Source organism: Melospiza melodia, chromosome 5 (assembly GCF_035770615.1).
Source record: "Melospiza melodia melodia isolate bMelMel2 chromosome 5, bMelMel2.pri, whole genome shotgun sequence".
NCBI lineage: Eukaryota > Metazoa > Chordata > Aves > Passeriformes > Passerellidae > Melospiza > Melospiza melodia.
In genome coordinates this window covers 92,115,225-92,139,009 of record NC_086198.1, presented here as the reverse complement: position 1 = coordinate 92,139,009, position 23,785 = coordinate 92,115,225, and the positions used below count along the sequence as shown (strand labels likewise).

The following is a 23,785-nucleotide window of genomic DNA, read 5'->3' as shown; positions in this document are numbered from 1 at the left end:
CAATGGAGGAAGTTTGGGATGGAGGAAATCTGGGATGGAGGAAACCTGGGATGGAGGAAATCTGGGATGGAGGAAATTTGGAATGGAGGAAATTTGGGATGGAGGAAATTTGGGATGGAAGAAATTTGGAATGGAGGAAATCTGGGATGGAGGAAATTTGGGATGGAGGAAATTTGAAATGGAGGAAATTTGGGATGGAAGAAATTTGGAATGGAGGAAATTTGGGATGGAGGAAATTTGGGATGGAGGAAATTTGGGATGGAGGAAATCTGGGATGGAGGAAATTTGTGATGGAGGAAATTTGGGATGGAGGAAGTTTGGGATGGAGGAAATCTGGGATAGAGGAAATCTGGGATGGAGGAAATTTGGGATGGAGGAAATTTGGGATGAAGGAAATTTGGAACAGAGGAAATTTGGGATGGAAGAAATTTGGAATGGAGGAAATTTGCAATGGAGGAAATTTGGGATGGAGGAAATTTGGGATGGAGGCAATTTGGGATGCCTCCACCTGGATCCCTGCCCACCTCAGGACACCACAATTCACTTTTGGGCACTGCAGAAACTTGTCAGAACCGGGGGCTTTGGAGCATCCAGGCTTTGCTGGCTGTGGTTGAAGGCTCTGGGGATCCTCCCCCTTGCCTGGGGGAGGTGTGAGAGCTGAATCACCCCGGGATTGCTCACTGCAAACACGACACCAGCACTGCCATGAAGTGCATTTACTGCCTCTGAATCGTGGGGTTTTTAGGAATTTTGTGCCTATTTCCTAAGTGTTTATTATTTTAAGAAGTGTGATTTTCTATTTTTGCAGGGAATGGAGATGGGCTGTGAAGTCCTGCTGATGCAGACAGGGTCAGGGCCGGCACCAAGTTGGGCTCCAGGGCATGAGCAGCTCCTTCCCAACACCACAACTCTGCTCAGCTGCCCCTTGAGAGCAAACAAAGGCGTGAGCAAGGTGAGCTGAGCCAGCTGGAGGCTGTTATGGCCCAGAACACCAATGAAGTGGCACCAGCAGGGGGCTGTGGAGGTGACAAACTTTGATGTCACCTTCCCCTGCCATATCCAGAACAGAACAGAACAGAACATATCCAAGTTGTTTTTTTGTCTGGCTCTTTTCTCTCTGAAGCCCCCATGGGTTCAGGTGTCTGAGTCTCATCCCTGTGATGAAGCTGCTGTCACAACCCCTCTGTAACCCCCTGCCTGCAGCTCCTCAGTGCTGGTTTGGCTTTTTCCAGCCCATTTCCTCCTCTGCCAAGAGATTCACTCCATGACACCATTAAGCCTCAGGATGAAACCAATTAGCAGCCAGAGAGAGAGAGAGAGAGACAGACAGAACCCGACTTTAAACATTTTATTAAGGCTTAAATGTCTATCAGCCAGCCAGGAGCTGGGCTGCTCACACACATAAACTGAGGGTGGGATGGGAAGGCTTTTCTACAAGAGTCTGATGAGCGGGGGGGATCACTGCCAGCTCCTCCCACCCCAGCCAGGCCCATTCCAGGATGGGAGGGCCAGGTGGGCAAGGGGAGGAGGTCAGAGGAGGGAATTTGTGTGTGCTGTCACTCACAAGGGCTTTTACCTGCTCCACAACCGGGCTGGCTGCTGGTCGAACGTGGCGCGAACTCGCAGCGTGAGGGGGGGGGGGAAGCTGAGCTGCTCCAAAAGGCACCTGTGCTAAACCTCTGAGCCCCGGGGCAGTGCTGCAGACCAGTCCTGCACAAATACAGATTCCTTGATAAAGAAGCTATGGCTTTTGTCATCCTCGGGCTCCAAACCCCCCCAAACCCCCACTGGAGCGAGCGCTCTCTGCTCTCCGCGGCTCCTGGCGGCTCCCTGTGGACACGGGGCACAGCAGCAGCTCAGAAATGAACCCTCCGGACGTCCTGAGAGGCCGCTGCCCTCCTGCAGCTCCCGCAGAGGATGGGCGAGGCCGGGGCCCGCGGCTCGGCCAGGCACGGCCGGCACAGGAGGTGCCCGCAGGGGAGCTGGTACACGGGCTCCGCCCGGGAGTAACACGAGAAGGATTTGCCGCAGGAGGAACATCCCTGGCTCTGGCCGCTCCTGCCGTGCTCTGCAAGGCCACAAACACAGAGTCAGAATCACAGCAGGCTGGACAATCACAGAAACACAGAATCAGAATAGGTTGGAAAATAATCAGAATCAGAATCAGAATCAGAGCAGGTTGGAAAATCACAGAAACACAGAATCAGAATCTCAGCAGGTTGGAAAATAATCAGAATCAGAATCAGAATCAGAGCGGGTTGGAAAATCTCAGAATCAGAATCTCAACAGGTTGGAAAAATCAGAATCAGAATCAGAGCAGGTTGGAAAATAATCAGAATCAGAGCAGGCTGGAAAATCACAGAAACACACAATCAGAATCACAAGAGGTTGGAAAATAATCAGAATCAGAATCAGAATCAGAGCGGGTTGGAAAATCACAGAAACACAGAATCAGAATCTCAACAGGTTGGAAAAATCAGAATCAGAATCAGAGCAGGTTGGAAAATAATCAGAATCAGAGCAGGTTGGAAAATCACAGAAACACAGAATCAGAATCAGAATCAGAAGAGGTTGGAAAATAATCAGAATCAGAATCAGAATCAGAGCGTGTTGGAAAATCACAGAAACACAGAATCAGAATCTCAGCAGGTTGGAAAAATCAGAAATCAGAATCTCAGCAGGTTGGAAAATAATCAGAATCAGAATCAGAGCAGGTTGGAAAATCACAGAAACACAGAATCAGAATCTCAGCAGGTTGGAAAAATCAGAAATCAGAATCAGAGCAGGTTGGAAAATTACAGAAACACAGAATCAGAATCAGAAGAGGTTGGAAAATAATCAGAATAAGAATCAGAAGTGGTTGGAAAATAATCAGAATCAGAGCGGGTTGGAAAATCTCAGAATCAGAATCTCAACAGGTTGGAAAAATCAGAATCAGAATCAGAGCAGGTTGGAAAATCACAGAAACACAGAATCAGAATCTCAGCAGGTTGGAAAAATCAGAATCAGGATCAGAGCAGGTTGAAAAATCATAGAATCAGAATCAGAATCAGGGCAGGCTGGAAAATCACAGAAACACAGAATCAGAATCAGAAGAGGTTGGAAAATAATCAGAATCAGAGCAGGTTGGAAAATCACAGAAACACAGAATCAGAATCTCAGCAGGTTGGAAAAATCAGAAATCAGAATCAGAGCAGGTTGGAAAATCATAGAATCAGAATCAGAATCAGAATCAGAATCAGGGCAGGCTGGAAAATCACAGAATCAGAACAGGTTGGAAAATCTCAGAATCAGAATCAGAATCTCAGCAGGTTGGAAAAATCAGAATCAGAATCAGAGCAGGTTGGAAAATCATAGAATCAGAATCAGATTCAGAGCAGGCTGGAAAATCACAGAATCAGAACAGGTTGGAAAATCTCAGAATCAAAATCGCAGCACGTTGGAAAATCACAGAATCAGAATCTCAGCAGGTTGGAAAATCACAGAATCAGAGCAAGTTGGAAAATCACAGAATCAGAATTAGAATCAGAATCAGAATAGGTTGGAAAATCAACGAATCAGAATCAGAATAGGTTGGAAAATCATAGAATCGGAATCAGATTGGAAAATCACCAAAACAGAATCAGAGTAGGTTGGAAAATCACAGAATCAGAATTGGAATCAAAGTCAGAATCAGAGCAGGCTGGAAAATATCAGAATCATAATCAGAATCAGAGCAGGCTGGAAAATATCAGAATCATAATCAGAATCAGAGCAGGCTGGAAAATCACAGAATTAGAATCAGAATCAGAATCAGAGCAGGCTGGAAAAAACTTCAGACATTACTGAGTGAACCAACAGCACCATGTCCAGGCTTTCCTGGTGGTTCCAGCACCTCCCTGGGCAGCCCTTTCCAAAGTCTGATCCTGAACCTCCCCTGGCACAGCTGGGAACAAAGGGACAGGAGGAGAGGCTGGGGCAGGGAGGGTGAGAAGCCCAGGTGTGCCCCAGGCCCTGCAGGCTCAGCTGTGACTCAGGACTGTGCCACTCTCCTGTCATCACCAGAGGAAAGGGAAAGGTGCAGCCTGCAGGGCAGGGTGTGCTCAGAAAGGGAAGGGTCACACCAGCACTGGCACCATCAGGCTTTTAATTGAGGACAGATGACTGTAAAAAAGGGCTTTTCACTTTTACTGAGATTAAATCAGCCTCCCTGCAGCTCCTGCACAGCCATTCCCGGGGGGAACAGCTGAGGGGTCACTTTGCATTCCTGTCACACAGCACCCAGCTCAGCTCTCAAACAGCAGCAAAGAGCTGAATGTCACTGTGAAACAGCACAAGCTGCCTGGGGAGGGGGAGAGAGGGAAAAACACACGGGCAGATGGATGGACAGACAGACAGAGCCCTTCCCAGGGTCCCTCTGAAGCTCCTCCTCAGCCGTGGGCAGCAGAGCCTCACCCAGGGGAGGAGAAGCCAGGACAGCTGAAGGTCCAGAGCTCCCCTGCACCCCAAAGGAATAATTCTGGGAATGCAGGCACAGCTGCAAGGGTGGCTGGGCAGCAGCTGGGTGGCTGTGGCAGCCTGGAGGGTGGACACTCAGTCCTGGTGGCATTCTGGGCACACACACACAGCTGGCTGGCCTGGGGTGCTGCTGCTGCTGCTGTGACCTGCTCCTGCTAAGGGTGGATGTCACACGGTGCTTCAAAGAGTCCTGGAATGGTTTGGGTTGGAAGGGATCATAAAACCCAGCAATTCCATGGGCAGGGACAGCTCCCATTGTCCCAGGGTACTCCAAGCCCCATCCAGCCTGGCCTTGGGCACTGCCAGGGATCCAGGGGCAGCCACAGCTGCTCTGGGCACCCTGTGCCAGGGCCTGCCCACCCTCACTGGGAGGAATTCCTTCCCAATATCCAATCTCACCCTGCTCTTTTAGTTCACAAACATTCCCCCTTGTCCAGCGTGTGTAAAAAGTGACTCTCCCTCCCTTTGGAGCCCTGCAAGGCTGCAGCATTTGCTGGATTTACAGCTCTCCTGCAGCATCCCCACACCAGACTCATTCTCCACCCACGTGGCAGCTCCCCAGCCTGCTCCACACAGCTCACAGGCACCACTGAACCTCTCAGCCCAAAATGCAGAGCTCTAAGAAAGTCTGAACTGAGCACTGTGTCCATCCCAGATCATCCTGGGGCAGCCCAGAACACAGGAACATCACAGCTCTGCTGCCACAGCCTGCTCTGACCCTGGGCATGGACAACATCCCCCGCCTTGTGGGGTCAGCAAGGCCTGAGCTGCCTCAGGGGGAATAAAACAGCAAAACTGCTGAGATAGAGACAAGGATTGGGAAGTGAAGCTTGCTGGGAGACAATGAAATGTTTTAAAATTGAATATATCATAGCCTGGGGTGTGAACAACACTCCCTGTTATCCCAGCCCCAGCTCCCACAGGTGCTCCAGAGGTGCCTGCTGCTCACCAAGGGCTGTGCCCAGGCTCCAGGACGTGCTGCAGCCCCCCTCTCCTGGAGCCTGCTGCTGGCTCCTCATCAGCTTGGCCGTGAAGGAGGGCATGGAGCTGAGGGCAGAGGTCAGGGCAGAGTCCAGGCTCTCTGACAGCTTCTGCTCGTGGGACACCAGCTCTGCAAGGAAACAGAGATAGGTGTGCAAAGGGGAATGGAGAAACCAGGAGTGCAAAGGGAACAGGGAAACCAGGTGTGCAAAGGGGAATGGAGAAACCAGGAGTGCAAAGGGGAATGGAGAAACCAGGAGTGCAAAGGGAACAGGGAAACCAGGTGTGCAAAGGGAACAGGGAAACCAGGTGTGCAAAGGGAACAGGGAAACCAGGTGTGCAAAGGGACACAGAGAAACCAGGTGTGCAAAGGGGAACAGAGAAACCAGGTGTGCAAAGGGAACAGGGAAACCAGGTGTGCAAAGGGACACAGAGAAACCAGGTGTGCAAAGGGAAACAGGGAAACCAGGTGTGCAAAGGGGAACAGAGAAACCAGGTGTGCAAAGGGAATGGAGAAACCAGGTGTGCAAAGGGAAACAGAGATCAGGTGTGCAAAGGGAACAGAGAAACCATGTGTGCAAAGGGAAACAGGGAAACCAGGTGTGCAAAGGGAAATAGAGAAACCAGGTGTGCAAAGGGAATGGAGAAACCAGGAGTGCAAAGGGAAACAGAGAAACCAGGAGTGCAAAGGGAACACAGAGAAACCAGGAGTGCAAAGGGAATGGAGAAACCAGGTGTGCAAGGGAAATAGAGAAATCAGGTGTGCAAAGGGAACACAGAGAAACCAGGTCTGGAAAGGGAACACAAACACCAGGTGTGCAAAGGGAAATAGAGATCAGGTGTGCAAAGGGAACAGAGAGACCAGGTGTGCAAAGGGAAACACAAGGACCAGGTGTGCAAAGGGAAACAAAGAGCAGGTCTGCAAAGGGAAATGGAGACCAAATCTGCAAGGGGAAATGGAGACCAGGTCCACAAAAGGAACACAGAGAAACCAGGTCTGTAAAGGGAAACATGGACCAGGTCTGCAAGAAAAAGGAGAAGCGGATGCTGGAAAAAATAATCTGTGATGCAAACACTGCCTTGGGTCTGAAGCTTGGAGGATTTTAGGAGCCCTGCCACTTGTTTTGTTGAGAGGTGTCCTTTCCCCACCAAGGGGCTGGGATTTGGGGGGAGTGCCTCATCTTCTCTGGGGGTGGAATGCCCTATGGATCAGCACCATCCATGTGGTGTCCCAGAGCCAACTTACACAGGACCAGAATCATTTAGGTTGGAAAAGTCTTCCAAGAACACGGAGTCCACCACTAAATCATGTCCCCAGGTGCCACATCCATGGCTTTTAAATACCTTCAGGATGGGCAGCCTGTGCCAGGGCTGGAGAACCCTTTGCGTGAAGAATTTTCCCTAATGCCACCCTAAACCCCTCCTGGCACACCCTGAGGCCATTTCCTCTCGTTCCCTGGGAACAGAGCCTGACCCCCACCTGGCTGCACCCTCCTTCCATGGAGCTCTACAAGTGTGAAGGACTGAAAAAGGGCCGAACTCCAAATACCCCAGGATGATGTTTTTCCCTGAAATCCCTCAGCGGGCTCCTGAGGATCCCACCCCAGTGCTCCCAGCCTTGCTCCATGCCCTCACAGAGAACATTTAAACCATTAATAAATCTGTGGCACTTGTTTTTCCCTCTCTGTCCCAGTTGTGAGCCACAGGGCCAGGGCTGGACCCTCCCTGCAGGGCTGCCCTGTGCAGCACCGACGGCGTTAATTAAGATGAAGCATTAAGAGAACGTTGTCTGCATCATTAATTCTGTTAAATGCAGCTCCCAGAGGAAGAGCTCACAATTGGTGCTGCACATTTCCTCCACCAATCAAGGCTGATGATCCAGAGAAGCAGGAGCTCCATGGGCTGAGCACTCTGCTTTTATTTATGTATGGACACGGCTGCCCCGGGAGCTCCAGGACCCACAGGGCAGCTCCTGCTTCCGTGGGGCTGGGGCACATCCTGGTGGGAGCTGTCACAGCCAAAACAACCAAAGATTCCTCCTAAAGCAGGGAATGAGCTCTAGGCTGAGGCATCAGAGCAGAAAGGTGCAGTCTGACTTCTCCCTACTCTTCCTGGTACCAGCCAACATCAATTATTTTCAACTGAAGAATTTGTTTAAAATCAAACAGCCACCTAAGCTTTGGCCTCAAAATGGTTTTGGGCAGATGTGGAGAAAGGTGAGGGCAGTGACAGGTGCCAGCAGCTCTGGGTCACCTTTTGACATGGCACAGACCACAGTGGGTTAGAGGAGAGCAGGAGACTGAGCTTCCCTGCCCAGAGAGCCAACCATGCAATACCCACACCTGGATTTACACCCTGCGTGCCCAGGTGCCACATCCTCATGGCTTTTAAATCCCTCCAGGGATGGGAACTCCACCCCTGCCCTGGGCAGCTGTGCCAGGGCTGGACAACCCTTTCTGTGAAGGAATTGTTCCCAATATCCAACCTAACCCTCCCCTGGTGCAACCCCTGTTCCCTCCTGTCCCTGATCCCTGGGAGCAGAGCCCGGCCCCCACCTGGCCCCAGGGAACAACAAGGTCCCTCCTGAGCCTCCCTGCCTCCAGATCTGCAGGACATTTTGCATTCCCAGCATCACTGAGGAAAGGATGGATGAAGGGAAAGCAGCACCTTTCCCTTCCCCTGCAGCCACAAGTCACACTTCTTGTCTCATTTAGCCTCTAGCAGGTTTTCTGCTTTAACCACTCATAAATTCTGTTCAGGCCTCTCCCAGGCTGAGCTGTCCCTCCTCCCTGCAATTCCCTTGCTGTGGTTTGTTCCGTGTCCCATCCCTGTTTTCCTTCCCACCTCCCTCCTCGTGATGAGCCAGGACTCCCTGTGCCATCACCACTGCAGCACCAGACAATTCTTTTCCTGTTTCTCCTGGACACAATAAATCCCCCTGGATAAAGAAACCTCAAACCATGATGGTGAGGAAAATATTGTCTCCACATGGAAGGAAGAGAAAGGGAATCCAAACTAAAAGGGAAACAGGGTGACCTGAGCAAACAAGGGCTGTGAAACACTCAACAAGGAACATGGGAGGTGGGTGAAATGATCCAGCTCCACCAGCCAAACCCAGTCTGGAAGCTTTCTAGAGAACTAGAACTTTCTAGATTGGAACCTGGCACTGGATTTGTCCTGGTTTGAAACTCCAGCCTGGGGCTGTCCCAACACTGTACCTGTGGAACAGTCCATCTGGATCAAGTGGGAATCACTGTCAGTTTTCATTTTTTTAGCACTGTTCTCTGAGGTAGAAGTGACAAGTAAGTTTGTAGCAGAAAAATAGGGCGGCTGCAGGGAGCCCTGGTCCATGCAGTCCATTTTCCTTTTCAGAGAAGACATGGTGATGGAGGAGGGCACCAGGCTCTCCGAGGAGTGAGCCCTGCCCAGCAGGTTGGTGCCAGGGATGCTGTGCTGCAGCAGGAAGTGGTCTATCCTGGCCTTGAGGGTGGGGTGAGGTAGGGGCTGGGAGTGCTGGCTGAAGGCCACGCCCGTGAAGGGATCGCTGGGCACGCGGCCCCAGGACGCCTCGCTGCGGTTGCACTTCTCCAGGGTGCTCTGGTCAATCACCTTCCCAGAGGGCAGGAGCATGGGTAAAGTCATGATCTCCAGGGTGATGGGGTCCAGGAACTCTTCAGGGATGTCTTGGACAACGTCCACCAGCTTGTGCAGGGTCTGCTGCTCGTTGGCGCTGAAGGGGACGCAGTCGCTCTCCATCGGCGTCCAGAGCTCCGGCTTGAGGCTGCTGACATCCTGGGCCAGGAACTGGGAGGCCACCTGGAAAACCCCCTCGATGACCTCCTGTGGGCAGGACTTGGCGGGTTGTCCCCACACCTCCAGCCTCTTGATGCTGGGCAGGCCCCCCCCGGCCACGTGGGTGATGCAGATTTTGAGGTGGGACACGTTGCTGAGCGAGGCCGGCCCTTTGTTCCACAGATCTTGGGACACCGAGCCGGGGTAGGAGAAGACATTTTCCATCTGATGGAAGGGAGGCCTTGGCTTGAAGCCTCTGTGGCCAAAAGTCACTTTGCTCTGATTTTTTAAGACAGCTTTGCCCACCAGGGTGAAGGTGTCCTTGTCCGACACAGGCTGCAGACCTGAGCACTGCCCCTCGGGGCTCTGCCAAGAGGTTTTGTTGCATGAGGTAGAGGTGTAAATTTCCAGGCCAGAGAAGGTCTGGTAGCCCCCAGAGGAGATGTCAATGTTGATCCTGCAGATCTCCACGTTGAAGGGGAAGGAGATGGTGACGTGCACCGGGGGTTTGATGAAGTACTCGCTGCGGAAGCCGCGGTTCCTCCTGGCCAGGTCCTCGGAGATCAGGTTCTCCACCTCGTAGCCATCGGCAGAGATCTGTGTGCCAGACCAAAACTGGGGTCAGGGTGGAGCAAGGAAACACAAGGAAGGCAATTTCACTTCCAGAGATTGCCAGGATGACATCAACCAGGAGCCAAGGCTGAGGTTTACCCTGCTGTAAGGCACAGCAGACCCACCACTCCTTCCACTCCCCCCCTCCTCCATCCCCTCTGTGTCCATGGGCAGACCTGACTTAACTGCTGGAAGAGTGGAAAACTGGGGATAATTTGTGGTTTTTGGCTGGGTCAGTGAGATAAATCAAGGAGGAGAGGGTGGCTGGGAGCAGAGGATGAGTGTCTCTCCTCTTCCAGTCTCCCTTTTCATGTGGGAGTCTCCTGATTTCCTTTGTGCCTACTTATCCACGTGGAAATGTACTTGGAATCACAGTTACAGGGTCCCAGAGGAACTCTGGATGTTAATCAGCCTCTGGGAGCCACCCCAGCCATCCCTGAGGGAGATCCATCAATCCAGGCTGGCTCTGGTTTGGAACATCCCATCCCACCCTCTGCTCTGCTCCTGGGCAGCCTGGTTCAATCCATTCCCTCTCCTGGATGCCCCAGGCCCTGAGAAATCTGCAGCATTTGCTAAATGGACAAATAAAAATGAGGAAAATCTATTTATTCTACCTGTTTAACATGGTCTTGATCATGACAATCACACCAAACCTCTGTGGCATGGCTGGGTCTCTCCACAACAAATTCCAGCAGCACAGTATTTACACAGCCAAGGCTGTGCTGGATTTTGGTGCAGAAACTTACAACTAAAAACCAGATTTGAATGAAAACTGAGTTTCTTAAAGAGATTCTGATGTGCTGAGTGAAACCAGAACTACTTGGAAAGTAACTTCACCGAGTTATCATTTCACAATTTCACATTAATTGATAATTTAACATTATCAAGAGCTGTGAGTTCCAGTGGGCAGAGGGAAAGCTGGAATATTGCAGGAAAAAGGGATCCCAAGTCAAAGAACTTACACCTGGAAGCACAGCAAGATGTCTGGTTAGGAGATCCTGCAAAATTGTTGGGGCTTTTCCCTCCAGTATTTAGTGTGTGCCACATCAGAGCAGTGATGCTGATCATCCCAGAGGAGCAGTGAACCAGCTCCTCCCCAGGATAATTCCATTTAATCCCTGCATCCCTCCCACTCCCCCAAACCCCCTCCTCACTGTTTTACCTTGTTGCAGTGAATTCTTGGCTTGAACTGTGGGAGACAGACGTTTATTACCATCTTGGCAGCTGCAGAGAGGTCACTTGCTGAGCATCAGAGTCAGCTTGGAAAAAAAAGAAATTAAAAATAAAGGAAGTGAATATCCATGAGCCGTGAAAGGATCTTGTGTTTTGGGTGAGTTATAGGCTTGGGATCTCCTACAATGCAGCTCAGATCTGAGTCCAGGAGGTGAAGCCAATATAAACCCAAATGAATGTGGTGGAGAGATGAGATTGAGGGGAAGAAATCACATTAATATTAATTAGTGAACCTGGGGAGAAAAAGCAAAAAGCAAATGGCTATTTTAACTAAAACCACCTATGAACAGACTAGCAATTAGACCTGAAGGTTTATCAAAGATGCAGGAGTTCTGTAGGTGTAGAAAACACCAGCAGAGCACAGGAGGCTGTCACAGTGAGTCAAGATTAACCACAAATATTAATAATTGGTGCTAAATAACTCCAAGGGAGCAGAGGGCATGGAATAGCTCTGAGGGAGATGTCAACACCAAATCCTGCTGCCAGCATTCATTAAAGAAACTGAACACACCTCCTTTCCCATTGAAAAAAAAAAAAAAAAGTGACTGGAATTGGCTGTCTCAGATCTCTTTTAAGAATGAAATTATCTGTGAGGTGAGAGCTTTAACCTCATGTTAACCCCAGCTTTAAAATGTCACTGCCCTGGGCAACCTTGCAAATCAGGGACTCGCTGCCTCCTTCAAGAACAAGCAGCTCTTTAATGATTTTCCACTGATCTCTTGGTTCAGCCCAAATCAAATTGGCCTTCTGGGGGCAGAGTTAATGAGCTCCCTGTGCTGCATCTGCAAGGAGAAAGGTGGAATTCAAAGCACAAATCCAAACAAAATACCCAACCCAAGATGGAATTGACACCTGCAGAGAGCAGGGCTTGGTTACAGTGCCTTGAAAATGAAGCAGGTGGGAACCTTACAAGAGGAACAGGCACTTCTGCCCCAAAGTTTGGTCTGGCAGCCATCAGGGGCAATTCCTGCTCCTCAAGGGGCAGGACAAGCACACACCAACTCTCCTCCAACGTTACCTTCCTGGTTTTCTGAGAGGTTTCCAGAACTGGGTTGCCAGTGGGGAACTGCTTAACCTGGTCTGACTTTTGGCACTCACATCTTGTAGGAGACTGATAGTTCAGCTACAGGCTGTGCCTCAAAACTGTTCCTTTTGCCTCATTTTCAACCAGAAGTGGTAAATTCACTTGGCCCTCAGCACTGGTGTTATGAAAAGTGGCAAACCAACTCTGCTTGCTCCCTTCCTTGGGAAAACTCAAGATTCTCCCCCTGTTCTATCTCTCCTCTCTTTCCTGGGCTGAAATTGCAACATGAGGAGCTCTGTATGGGTATTTTATAGGATTTTTCTTGTTTGTGACCTTGAGAGACTTAACTCAGGTTAATTTTTCCAGTCTCAATGCCTCAGTAAGAAAATGATTTATTTTCTTCATATTTTCTTATATTTTTTCACTGTACTCCCTTCTGCTGAAAGACTTTGCTACAAATCTCATGGCTAAAGCTGAGTCACTGAGTTGCTTTAACCCATGGCTGGGTTTTTTTCCTCTCTCTCTTCAGTGTGTGCCTTTCCTAAGGTGAACAAAGATCTTTGGACTGAAGCAGTGAAATAAAGACCTGAAAAAAATCCTCGGTGGTTTTGGACAAGGAATTTTAAACCAGACTGTCTGGGGTTTGTCACCACAACTCTTCCTGGTGTCCTGTGTGGGACTATGGAGCTGCTGCATTGTGGACATCAAATAAAGTCCTTGGAGCATGAAATGAATGTCCTGAGGTCAGAGCACCCCAAGCCTCAGTCCCACTCAGTGTCCACAATCCACCCTAAAGGAGAAACCCAGCCCCAGCCCCATGGGGATGGAAACACAAGGAAACAGCTCTGTGTGTGCTCCTGGCACCCAGCTCAGCCTCATGACTAAATATCCCAGCCCCAAATCCAACCACTCTCATTTAGGGCGGTGAAAGAAGCAACCACAGAGCAAAATGAATCATTAGGAGCTTTAATTTGTGGTGGAAGCATTTGAGGATCCAGGTACAAAAGGACAGCACGGGAAGTACAGAGCAGAAATGGCCACACAGAACACAACTGAGGCACCACCCAGAGATGATTTTATCCAGTACCCAGGCACAGAGATGCACTGGGAGACTCTTTTCCTCACTAGGCAGCCCTGGTGAGCAGTGCTGGGCTGACGACTTTGTAGTGGAGGTAGCTGAGCATGGGAGAGTATGGGAAGCACAGATACCACCAGAGCAGAAACGGCCTCACAGGGCAACTGAGACCATTTTATCCAGTACCCAGGAATGAAGCACTGGGAAGACTCTTTTCCCCACTAGGCAGCCCTGGTGAGCAGGGCTGGGCTGAAGACTTTGTAGTGGAGGTAGCTGAGCTTCTCGGAGCGCGTGCGCCTGAGCAGGGGGAACCACTCCCAGAAGGGCAGCTCCACCACGGCGTAGCCCAGCAGCCGCAGCTGCCGCCGCTTCAGGCAGTGCAGCCCCAGCAGCCGCCTGGAGCCGTAGCAGAAGTGGTTCCTGTTGGACACCTGCAGCGCCAGCCTCACCTCCCCAGGCTGCCAGAGCCCTGCCTTAGGCTCAGCCTGGGATGTGGCACCTGCAGGAAGAGCTCCACCCATATATGTTGTGACTGTTGTGTCCCCTCTCTCCTGGCTGGGAATCCTGGATTCATTCCCCACCTCTGTGGGACTCCGGTTATGAGCTCTCCCCTGTATGAGCTGAGACATTAAATCGTCTGTGAGATTAACTCCCATGTCTCTCAGCTTCTTGGTTGCCACAGGATCCTCGAAGTTGAAAGGGATGGGACGTCCATCCGTGGACAAGCGCACCTCCAGGTCGCTGGACCTGGTGTGGGGCAGGATCATGTGGTTCTTCACATACTCAGGGCCTCCCAACATGCTCTCCAGGAGGGATGTGGCTTCCACAATTTCAGGCCTGACGTAGATTTCCCTCTCTGCAAAGCTTGAGACCATCTCAGCGAACTCCTGACACAGCTGAGGTGTGAGGTGGCTGCCTTGGTAGGTGGGGCACTCGATTTCAACGCTCTTACCAAGGGTGAACAGGTCCTTGTTGAGCTCATATTTGCTACCTCTGGTTTTCTGGACAAACTCCTCCCTCAAAGCAAAGTCTATCAGCTCCTCTGGGAAGCGTTTGACAAAAGCTAAGCCAAGCAGAGCAGTAAGGAGATGCTCTGGAAACTTGCTAAACTCATGGAGTTTTGCATGCAATTGCTTTATCAGGCTGGAGTAAAACTCCTCCTCGTTGGGAGGTTCGTAGTCCAGGCACCCAAACGACCACAGGAATTTGGCAGCGTCCTTGCTCCGGCAGTAGGACACCTTGGAAGGCAACGAGGTGGCAACAGCAGCCAAAACATCCTCATCAAAGAAGTGCAGGGACGAGTAGGTGAGAGTGATGTGCATGATGCCCTGGATGTTTGTGGCAGGGATCCGAGCAGGAATCACCCTGCCCAGCTCCCTCATCAGGGGCAGGTGGTCCATGCGCGTGTAGCGCAGCATCTTGAGCACGTTCACCAAGGCGTAGGTGCTCATGTCCTCCATCTGCAGGGCCACCCTGTCTGCAATCCTCCTCATGACGTGCTCAGAAATCCCACTGAGGGATTTGAAGAGCCCCAAGCAGATGGCACCCAGCTCCTCCAAGGTGAAGGCGTCCAAGTGCTTCAGGATGGTGCTCTCCACCTTCTGCGCCAAGTCCGCGGGCGACCTCCGGCCTTCGCCGATGATGTAGAGGAGCTGCACAAACTGGGGCAGGGTGAGGTCCTTCCAGCGCAGGTTGGCATAGCTGAACAGGATGCCCAGGTAGGAGGGCACGCTGCGGTCCAGGCAGCGCCAGCAATCCGCCACCAGCAGCAGCTGCTCCAGGCCCATGTCCCACGCCCGCCGGCAGAACTCGGCCTCGCACGCGTTGAGCAGGGGGTGGGAGGCTGGCACGGCCAAGGGGACACAAGCCTTTAAAATGAGGATGAGATCTGGGGTGCTGAACAGCCTGATGGCCGTGACAGCTCGGTGACACAGGGCACTGAACCTGGCATCCGAGCCCAGCGCCGCGCGGCGCTCCGCCGGCAAACGGCTCAGCTGGAGGAAACAATCCCTGAGAACCCCAGGGCTGCCCTCACAGCCTGCCACACTCTGTAAAATCCTGTCCCCTTCCTCTGCAGGGAGGGGCTGTGCTGGCTCAGCGCTGTCACAGGTGAGAGCTCTGTACTCGGGCCTGCCCTTCTGGAACGTGCGCGGGTCCTCCTTGGAGTCGTGCATTTCCCGCTTCTCCTTCTCTGCTTCCTCCTTGTACAGCCTGCTCTGCTCCAGGAGCGTGCTGGCCTTGGGCAGGGCACTCCTGCCAGGTGACAAAGCTTGGGAAGAGGCAGTGGGGAATGTCTGTGGAGCCTGTGCAGCGCCAGGGCTGGTGAACGTGTCACCCAGGGCCTGGCTGCTGTCCCTATCCCCGTGCTGCTGGGAGCCAGCCCTGCCTTTGGCATAGGCAGCTGGATTGTACAGCACTCTGTAGTCCTGGGCCTTCAGCAGCTGGATTGTGGCCCCTGAGCGAGTCCCAGTCTTGGCTGCTCCGGGTTTATCTCTCTTTTCCTTCTTGCTTTTGCTGCTCCCACGCTTGGCCGTGGCGGAAATCGCTGTCACCCTGCTCAGCCTGGGCAATCTTCGGCACATGAGCACCGTAGCCATGGGTCTCAACTTAGTGGGGCTCAGAGCTGCTTCCAGGTACTGAAAAAAGGGCAGACGGAGAGTCAGTGGCCTCCACTGAAATAGGAGTCTCCTCGAGCCAGCTCTCCATAAGCTCTTGGAGATCTATTTCACACCCAAGAGAGCTCAGCTACCTCAGAAGGCATAAAATCAGCAGGATGGCTTCTGTGGCAGTGTTGGAAATAAAGAAGTTTTAATAAAAGGCAAAATAACAAAACTCTTTATAGAGAAAAACCAATCCAGGTGCAAGAGGTCCTCCTGTCCCTGGCCAAACACCTCACAAAAGCGATTATTTCCTTTTGTTCTCTTCTTTTTTCTAATAAATTGCTCAGGCAGGACTTTTTGGCTCCTGTCCAATTGGCTGTCCTTAAGTTTGAGGTGAAGTCCCCAAAGTCCTATAAGATGCCTTTTTCACCTAATGGAAGAGAGAAACTTCTAAGCTTATTTGCTTTTTAAGGAGACAAAAGATAGTTTTGTCACTCCATTAACAAAGAGCACAGTCCTACACTGCACCTCACAGGCAGCATTTTTTAATCAATCCTTTAGGGAGGTGGCACTGGTCAGGGCAGCTGGGTCCCTCAAAGCCACCATGGAATGTCACCTCATGCAAAGGCAGGAGAGCTGGGCTTGGAGTAGAAGGCAGCCAGGCATGATCTGCTACTCAGCAGACACAAGAAACCTGGCACAGATTAGGAAAGTTAAGAAAAGTTTTTTTTGGGGTTTTTTTTTTTTTTCATATTTAAGAGAGCCAAGCTGCTTTTCTTTCATTCTGAACAATGAAAATGTGTTTTTGCAGAAGAGCTGCAGCTTCAAGAGGTTTTGTGTGTTCAGACAGAGCATTCTGCTGCTTTGGTCATCATGGTCTGAATCACTGAGCACCACCTGAGAAGTTGTCCAAACATCCAGGGTGCCACGCTGCCCTTTGCACCTGGAGACAGAATGTGGAGCAAAATCTCCACAGAAGCAGAGCAGAGAGTGAAAACTGGCCCAGAACTTGCAGATGGAGGTTGGAGAAATGAAGAAATGTGGGGGAAGAGCAGGGGAGAAGTAACACAAATCATTACGTGATGCTACATCCCAGGAGCAGAGCTTTGAGCTTCAGATTTGAGAGCATTTCCAAGAGTTTTAGGGTACAGGAGGTTTTAAAAATGGCTGGTGCCTTCCTAACTCCTGCCTGAAACAGCTACAGCTCAGAGGGTGAGGATGAGAAATCCGTGGGAGTCCAGCTGGGTGCTGCCAGCCTGCACTGAGCCCTGTTTACCACCCTTGAAATGCTGATTAAAAAAATAAAATATAGCACCAGGTGTCAGGTTTTTCCCTCAAATCCTTATCCCAGCCAAAAAAAAAAAACCAAAAAACCCTCAGTCCCACATGGAGCTGGGCAATCAGAAAGGCAAAGCCTGGCACTGCAAAACATTTTGTGCTCCCCACACACAAATGGAGATGAATCCTCAGGGACAGCCCTGGGAGCTCTGCTGGTATCCACAGCTTCCTGAGCAGGGATGGAGCAAGATTTGGCATCAGTGCAGGCAAACTCAGTTTTGTAGCAGCAAAATTGGCATTTTGGGGCACAAGAGGAGGGTTTGGGGTGTGTGAGCAGCATAAACTGGGGTTTTTTTGGTGTGTAAGGATCCCCACATCCCCCATGATCCAGGGACAGCTTCCACTATCCCAGGTTGCTCCAAGCCCTGCTCAACCTGGCCTTGGACACGTCCAGGGATGTGACATCCACTGCTTCTCTGTGCCACTGAAGAAATGAGGACATTTTGCATCCTCTGCTCCATGGGCAGAGCTTGGAGGCAGCAACCAGCAGCCAAGAGGGAGAAGAAGCTGCTGGAGCAGAAACCACCCCAGCAGAGAGGTGAAAAACCCAGGTGGGCTGGGGGGGAAGGAAAGGCAAACTGAAATGTGGATTTGTGGGGAGAGCCATGCAAGGAGGAGGGTACACGAGAGGCCAATGTGGTTTTAGGGTGATCTGTAAATATTGTGAGCTGCTCAACAACCCACTGGGCACCTTATCTGTATCTCCAAACACCCTGAGGCAGCCCCAGGAGCAGATCAGGCTCTGCCCCACAGCCCCCAGGCTGCTCCAAGGCTGTGATTGTCCCATCCCAGCACGAGGAGTCAAATCCTGCCAGGCTCTGCCCCTTCCCGTCTGTCTGAGGGGCAGGGAATGGAAAAGCCTCCTCAGAAGCTGGACAGCAAACACAAACCAAGAATTTCAAAGTTCTCCTGCCCAGCTCAAGGAATGCCTGATGAAATGATCATTGCTGGCTCTCCTGGCTGTGGTGTCCAGCCCAAAGGGGCCTCAGGTGACAGATGCTGCAGACAGGGGACAAGGCTCAGACAGCATCTGCCTGGAGGAAGGAGAAATCCCTCCAACCTCTCCTCCTGCACCACCTCACACAGCTTGGACCATTAGAGAGGTTGGATCAAGCTCCCAAAATCATCTTCAACAAGAGGAGGTTGATCCAGGTGAGCCTTTCCAGAGATTTCCTTATCTGATTCGACTTCTGAGTATTTTTATCCATTTCTCTGCTACCAAACCCCAGGTTATTGATATAAACCAACTCCTCCCTGCTGGGAAAGGTGCTTTCCCCAGGAAATCCAGCCCTGCTGCTCCCAGAGCCCCTCCCAGCAGCAACAGCCCCAGTTCAAAGGCAGGGAATCAATCAAAGGCCTGGGGAAGGCTCTGAATGTGCTGCTAAGAATATCCTGCAGGGACTGACTGTGGAGCTGTGACACACTTGGGAATCCAGGCAGTGCAGAGGCTGCTTCTCTCCTCCTCTGCTCCAAATCCAGCCAAAAAGAGAAGACCAGACACAGCTGAGCCAGGCTGGGATGGGACAAGACCGTTCCAAGCACGCTCAAGGGCAATAGGGCTGCTCCAAGTGGTTCTTCCATGGGCAAATCTTTGTGATCTTTCCAATTTCCAGCCCATTTCTCTTTCAGCTCTACCCACACCTTCCATGGATTTACCTCTTTTCACCTTGAGCAATTTTTCCATTTTTGCCTCCTTTCCTTTCCTTTCCTTTCCTTTCCTTTCCTTTCCTTTCCTTTCCTTTCCTTTCCTTTCCTTTCCTTTCCTTTCCTTTCCTTTCCTTTCCTTTCCTTTCCTTTCCTTTCCTTTCCTTTCCTTCCCTTCCCTTCCCTTCCCTTCCCTTCCCTTCCCTTCCCTTCCCTTCCCTTCCCTTCCCTTCCCTTCCCTTCCCTTCCCTTCCCTTCCCTTCCCTTCCCTTCCCTTGAAATTTCCTTCCCTTGAAATTTCCTTTCCTTTCCTTGAAATCTCCTTTCCTTGAAATTTCCTTTCCTTGAAATTTCCTTTCCTTTCCTTGAAATTTCCTTTCCTTGAAATTTCCTTTCCTTGAAATTTCCTTTCCTTTCCTTGAAATTTCCTTTCCTTTCCTTGAAATTTCCTTTCCTTTCCTTGAAATTTCCTTTCCTTGAAATTTCCTTTCCTTTCCTTGAAATTTCCTTTCCTTGAAATTCCCTTCCCTTCCCCTTTCCCTTTATTTTTATAGGTTGTTAATTTTTTTTTTTTTTTTTTTTTTTTTGTGGGAGCGTAGCTGGTTTTGGATTTTTTGTAGCTTTGACTTTAAAATTTTAAAGTCCAAGCTAAATTTTAAAATTTAAAATTTTGTCGGCTTCAAGTCTCCCTCCCCAGGTATTTATTGTTAAAGGCTTTAGGATAAACTATGGTTGTTGGTTGTAGAGTAGATTTTTTACATTTGGTTTTGTTTTGATTGGGTTAAGGGTTATTGTATGAGTGATTTTTTTGTTTGATTTGGGTAAAGGTTTGCTGTTGTTTAGGGTTTGAGTGGAAAGTGGCATTTTATGGGTAATTAGGTTTACAATTTGGTTGTATTTAGGAATGTGTATTCCTTCCTTTCCTTCCTCCTCCCACCTCACATCCAAACTCCTCCCCAGCTCTGGGCAGGTCTGTGCAGAGTTTTCCCTTCCAGCAGCCCCAAGGAGCCCAGGGAATTCTGGAGCTGGGCTGGGAATGCCCCTGGAGGAGCTGCTGAGGCACGGCAACACCATGTTTAGGTGTCACAGCTGGAAAAGAACATTCCCAGGGGAATGGCACCCAGCCAGGGGCTCAGCCCTGTGCAAGGGGGGGTTGGTGAATCCCAAAAATGCTGTCAGAGCTTCTGGAACACCCAGAGGGGCTTTTGGAAGCTCCTGACCCGGTGCTGCCAGCAAAGGGAAGCTCCTTGGGATGAATGTTGGGGTTAAAGCAGCTCCTTTTGGCCAAGAGCCTGAGTGAACTCCTGGGCTGGGCTGGGCTGGAGAGGGGAGCAGCACAAAAGGGATTTTATTTCCCCAAAAGGTTGTGATGTCAGGGCACAGAATTGTCACTTTTTGGGTTGTTTGTGCTTTTTCCTTCTCTTCTGAGATTACAGAATGGTTTGGGTGGGAAGGGATTTAAAGGGATCATTTAAAGGATTTAAAGATCATCTCATTCCATCCTCTGCCATGGGCAGGGACACTTCTCACTGTCCCAGGTTATTCCAAGCCCTGTCCAACCTGGCCTTGGGCACTGCCAGGGGCAGCCACAGCTGCTCTGGGCACCCTGTGCCAGGGCTCAGCACCCTCACAGAGAACAATTCCTAATTCCCAATATCCTAAACAAATCTCCCCCTTTTCAGTTTGAAGCCATTCCCTGGCTCCTGTCCCTCCATCCCTTGTCCCCAGTCCCTCTCCAGCTCTCCTGGAGCCCCTTTAGGCCCTGCAAGGGGCTCTGAAATCCCCCCTGGAGCTTTCCCCTCTCCAGCTGAGCACCCCCAGCTCTCCCAGCCTGGCCCCAGAGCAGAGGGGCTCCAGCCCTGGAGCATTTTTGTGCAATTCCCTTCTCCCAAGGCAAGGCTGGAAGCCCCAGCCCCATTATTCATTCACCCCTATGGCTGCAGCTACAGACACATAACACACAAACACACACACATGTACACATACACACATGTACACATACACAGATGTACACATACACACATCACAGAATGATGAGGTTGGAAGAGACCTCTCAGATCATCCAGTCCAACCCATGCCCTCACAGCTCACCCAGACTACAGCACCAAGTGCCATGGCCAGGCTTCTTTAAACACATCCAGAGATGGTGATTCTACCACCTCCCTGGGAAGAACACCCCAGTACTTTATTATTCTTTTGGTGAAAAATTTCTTCCTAATATCCAACCTATCCCTTCCCTGATGCAGCTTGAGGCTGTGTCCTCTGGTTCTGTCAGAGACCGACCCCAGCTGTCCAAACCTCCCTTCAGGAAGGTGTAGAGAGCATTAAGGGCACCTCTGAGCCTCCTTTTCTCCAGGCTGAACAGCCCCAGTTCCTTCACACGCTCCTCCAAAACAAATGCCTACAGCCCCCGGTATACCCACGCGGTCTCCCATCCAAGTACTGCCCGGGCCCGACCCTGCTTAGCTTCCGAGATCGGGCGCTCTCAGGGTGCTATGGCCATGGGCAATACACCTATATAAATATACACCTATATAAATACACACCTATATAAATATACACCTAGAGGGATGTGGGGCCATGCAGCCCAGGGCAGGACGCGGGCGGCCCCGCCGGCTGAGGGGGTGGCTCGAGGAAAGGGAACGGGGATGAGCAGGGGAAGGGAAGGGGCACGGAAGGGGCCGGGACTCACCGGGGCCGCTCCGGCACCGCCGCCGCCTCCTCCTCCTGCCCCCTTCGCCTCCTCCCGCCGCTTCCGGTCGCGCAGCGGTGACGCCACTTCCGGTTCCCGGCGCGGGCGCGCGCGCGGCCGGCGGGTGGCGCCAGCGGCGCGTGCCCCCTGTCCCCTCATGGTCACATGATGGGAACGATCATGTGACAGCACAGAGTCACGTGGCGCGCTGTGGGCGCCGCCATGACAGGCCTGGGGCCGCTTTGAGCCCCCGGGGCCTTCGACCACCCAGAGAAGCCCCTGGAGCCCTGGCAGTGTCCAAGGCCAGGCTGGATGGGGCTTGGAGCACCCTGGGATAGTGGAAGGTGTCCCTGCCATGGCAGGGGGGTGGGATTGGATGAGCTTTGATGCCCCTTCCAGCCCATAGCGTTCCATGGCTTGTGGCATTCACATTCTCTGAAAAATCCCTTCGCCCAGGATTTTTCTCCTGGGAAACTGAGAAGCCTCAGAGAAAAAGGAAAACAATATTATCTGATTTGCTTCTCCTGTGTTTTGCTGCCTTGGAATGTGTTTGGAGATTTTTTACCACAGGTGATTGTTTCATTGGTTTCATGTGAATTGTTTTCACTCTTTGTCCAATCAGGGCCAAGCTGTATCACGACTCTGGAAAGAGTCAGGAGTTTTCATTATTTTTTTTTTACCCTTCTGTAAGTATCCTGTCTGTGTTCTTTAGTATAGTTTAGTATAGCATTCTTTAATATAAAATAGTATCAAAAAGTAATAAATTAGCCTTGTGAGAACATGGAGTCAGATTCATCATTCCTTCCTTCATCTGGGAGCAACCCAAATACAACAGTGGCTCTGTGAGGCTGTGGTTACAAAACACAGAAACTTGCTGGGTACCTGCACACCCAGGGATGTCCTTTCTGTGTCCCCAGTGTGAAAAATGCGTATTTTATTATTAACTTCCTGCAAATATTAAAATTAATATCATATGTGTTATGTTAGAAAGTTATGCTGTATTAATTTTCTTAAGTACTGTGTTAAATATAGTTTTAGGTTATAACATAAGGTTAAAATAGAAACTATGCTATGTAAGATACTTTTTTAAAAGAGAAGAATGAGGTATCTGCACTGAGATAGCAGCCACAGGACACCTGAATCCTTCAGAGAAAGAGAATTTATTGCTCCATTATCAGGAGAAACAAACTTCTTCCTGCCTCACTCAGCCCTGAAGAGCCGTCAGGATTCAGAGGAAGAAGTTGACACTGACCAGAGAGAATCCTGTGTTTGAATGGAATTTATGCATCATGTATGACGTGTATGAATATGCAACAGGTTTTTTGTTTTTAAGGGTTAATCCTCTGTTAATGTGGGTCCTTTTTTGGCTTATTTTGCCCAGAAAGAGGTACCTGGACTGTCCATAACTCTTTGTTTTTATTGTCTCATATTGTCCTAACCCTAACTGTCCAAATGATTATGACTCCAATTATATTGCTATTTTAATAACCATTTTGTTACTATTAAACTTTTAAAATTTTAAAAACAAGTGATTGGCGTTTTTCACACCATGGAGGCACGAGCCCCAAGCTGGTGTGGGGTGTGTAGGAGGCTCTGTGTGAGCTGACACCCATCACTGAGAGAACAGGGGGATTCTGGAGCTGTGGAGCTCTGCCCCGAGTTCCTGCCCCTGCAGAGCCGCCCACAGTCCCTTGGCCAGGGCTGTGTCCCCACAGATTTTGAGTATTTCCAACAGTCACGGCTCCACTTCTGCCAGAAATCTTTCTCCTGCCCACTGCAGGCTTTCAGCACCGGCAAATTATTTAAATATTGCCTTGAGCCTTGCTTAGCACTTGTGTCCCTTCTTGATATTTCCACGAGGTTTGCTTCCTGCCCACCTCTTCCTTCAGATGGGGTTTTGTGCCCTGGCAAGGGAGGAAATGCCATTTTCTGGAAGAAATGCCTTTTTCAGGAGGAAATGCCATTTCCAGGAAGAAATGCCGTTTTCAGGAGGAAATGCAATTTTCAGGAGGCCCCAGGGCCCTGGAAGAGAGCCACGCTGGCTGATGGCACCTCAGGCTCTAAACCTGAGGAAACTCATGGAATCCCACCAGAGGGCAGGAGACCTCTCTGATAAAGCTGCTGCCATGGGGAAAAGTGCTGGAATTGCTGGGGTTTTAAAGAAAAACAGCGATTATCTGTTGATTTTAGTGAGGCTGACAGAGTTGGGTAGGATTGATCTGAGTAAAAACTGCAGGAGGTTTTGGATGTGGTATTTCCTCCCTGCTTGAGGGAAGGTGGATAGGCCTTGGCCTAGG

The 23,785-nt window shown here is 50.6% G+C and overlaps 2 protein-coding genes and 1 pseudogene across 3 annotated transcripts; all 3 read right to left on the bottom strand.

Moving 5' to 3' along the window:
• Positions 1-1,333: 1,333 nt before the first annotated feature.
• Positions 1,334-21,570, bottom strand: UBOX5 (U-box domain containing 5). Of its 2 annotated transcripts, XM_063157867.1 has the most exons (5): positions 21,489-21,570; positions 11,045-11,141; positions 8,697-9,867; positions 5,447-5,608; positions 1,334-2,068 (listed from the first exon to the last, which is right to left on the bottom strand). In XM_063157867.1, exons 2-5 carry the CDS (start codon positions 11,096-11,098, stop codon positions 1,857-1,859), a joined length of 1,599 nt encoding a protein of 532 aa, XP_063013937.1. In that variant the 5' UTR covers positions 11,099-11,141; positions 21,489-21,570; the 3' UTR covers positions 1,334-1,856. The 2 variants fall into 2 exon arrangements, with proteins under 2 accessions (XP_063013937.1, XP_063013938.1); XM_063157868.1 differs by lacking the exon at positions 5,447-5,608.
• On the bottom strand, positions 13,090-21,544 carry FASTKD5 (FAST kinase domains 5). The gene is made up of 2 exons (XM_063157866.1): positions 21,489-21,544; positions 13,090-15,850 (listed from the first exon to the last, which is right to left on the bottom strand). The coding sequence occupies exon 2, from the start codon at positions 15,809-15,811 to the stop codon at positions 13,436-13,438; it is 2,376 nt and encodes a 791-aa protein (XP_063013936.1). The 5' UTR covers positions 15,812-15,850; positions 21,489-21,544; the 3' UTR covers positions 13,090-13,435.
• LOC134419160 (5S ribosomal RNA) lies at positions 21,195-21,303 on the bottom strand (annotated as a pseudogene).
• Positions 21,571-23,785: the final 2,215 nt, after the last annotated feature.

Excerpts from the sequence above, each read along its gene's own strand:
- UBOX5 (XM_063157867.1), bottom strand. The coding sequence starts at position 11,098 with ATGGTAATAAACGTCTGTCTCCCACAGTTCAAGCCAAGAATTCACTGC. Across the intron at positions 5,609-8,696 it reads CCAGATGGACTGTTCCACAG|AGCTGGTGTCCCACGAGCAG; the intron begins GTACAGTGTTGG and ends GTTTCCTTGCAG. Across the intron at positions 2,069-5,446 it reads GAGCCTGGGCACAGCCCTTG|AGCACGGCAGGAGCGGCCAG; the intron begins GTGAGCAGCAGG and ends GTGGCCTTGCAG.
- FASTKD5 (XM_063157866.1), bottom strand. The coding sequence starts at position 15,811 with ATGGCTACGGTGCTCATGTGCCGAAGATTGCCCAGGCTGAGCAGGGTG.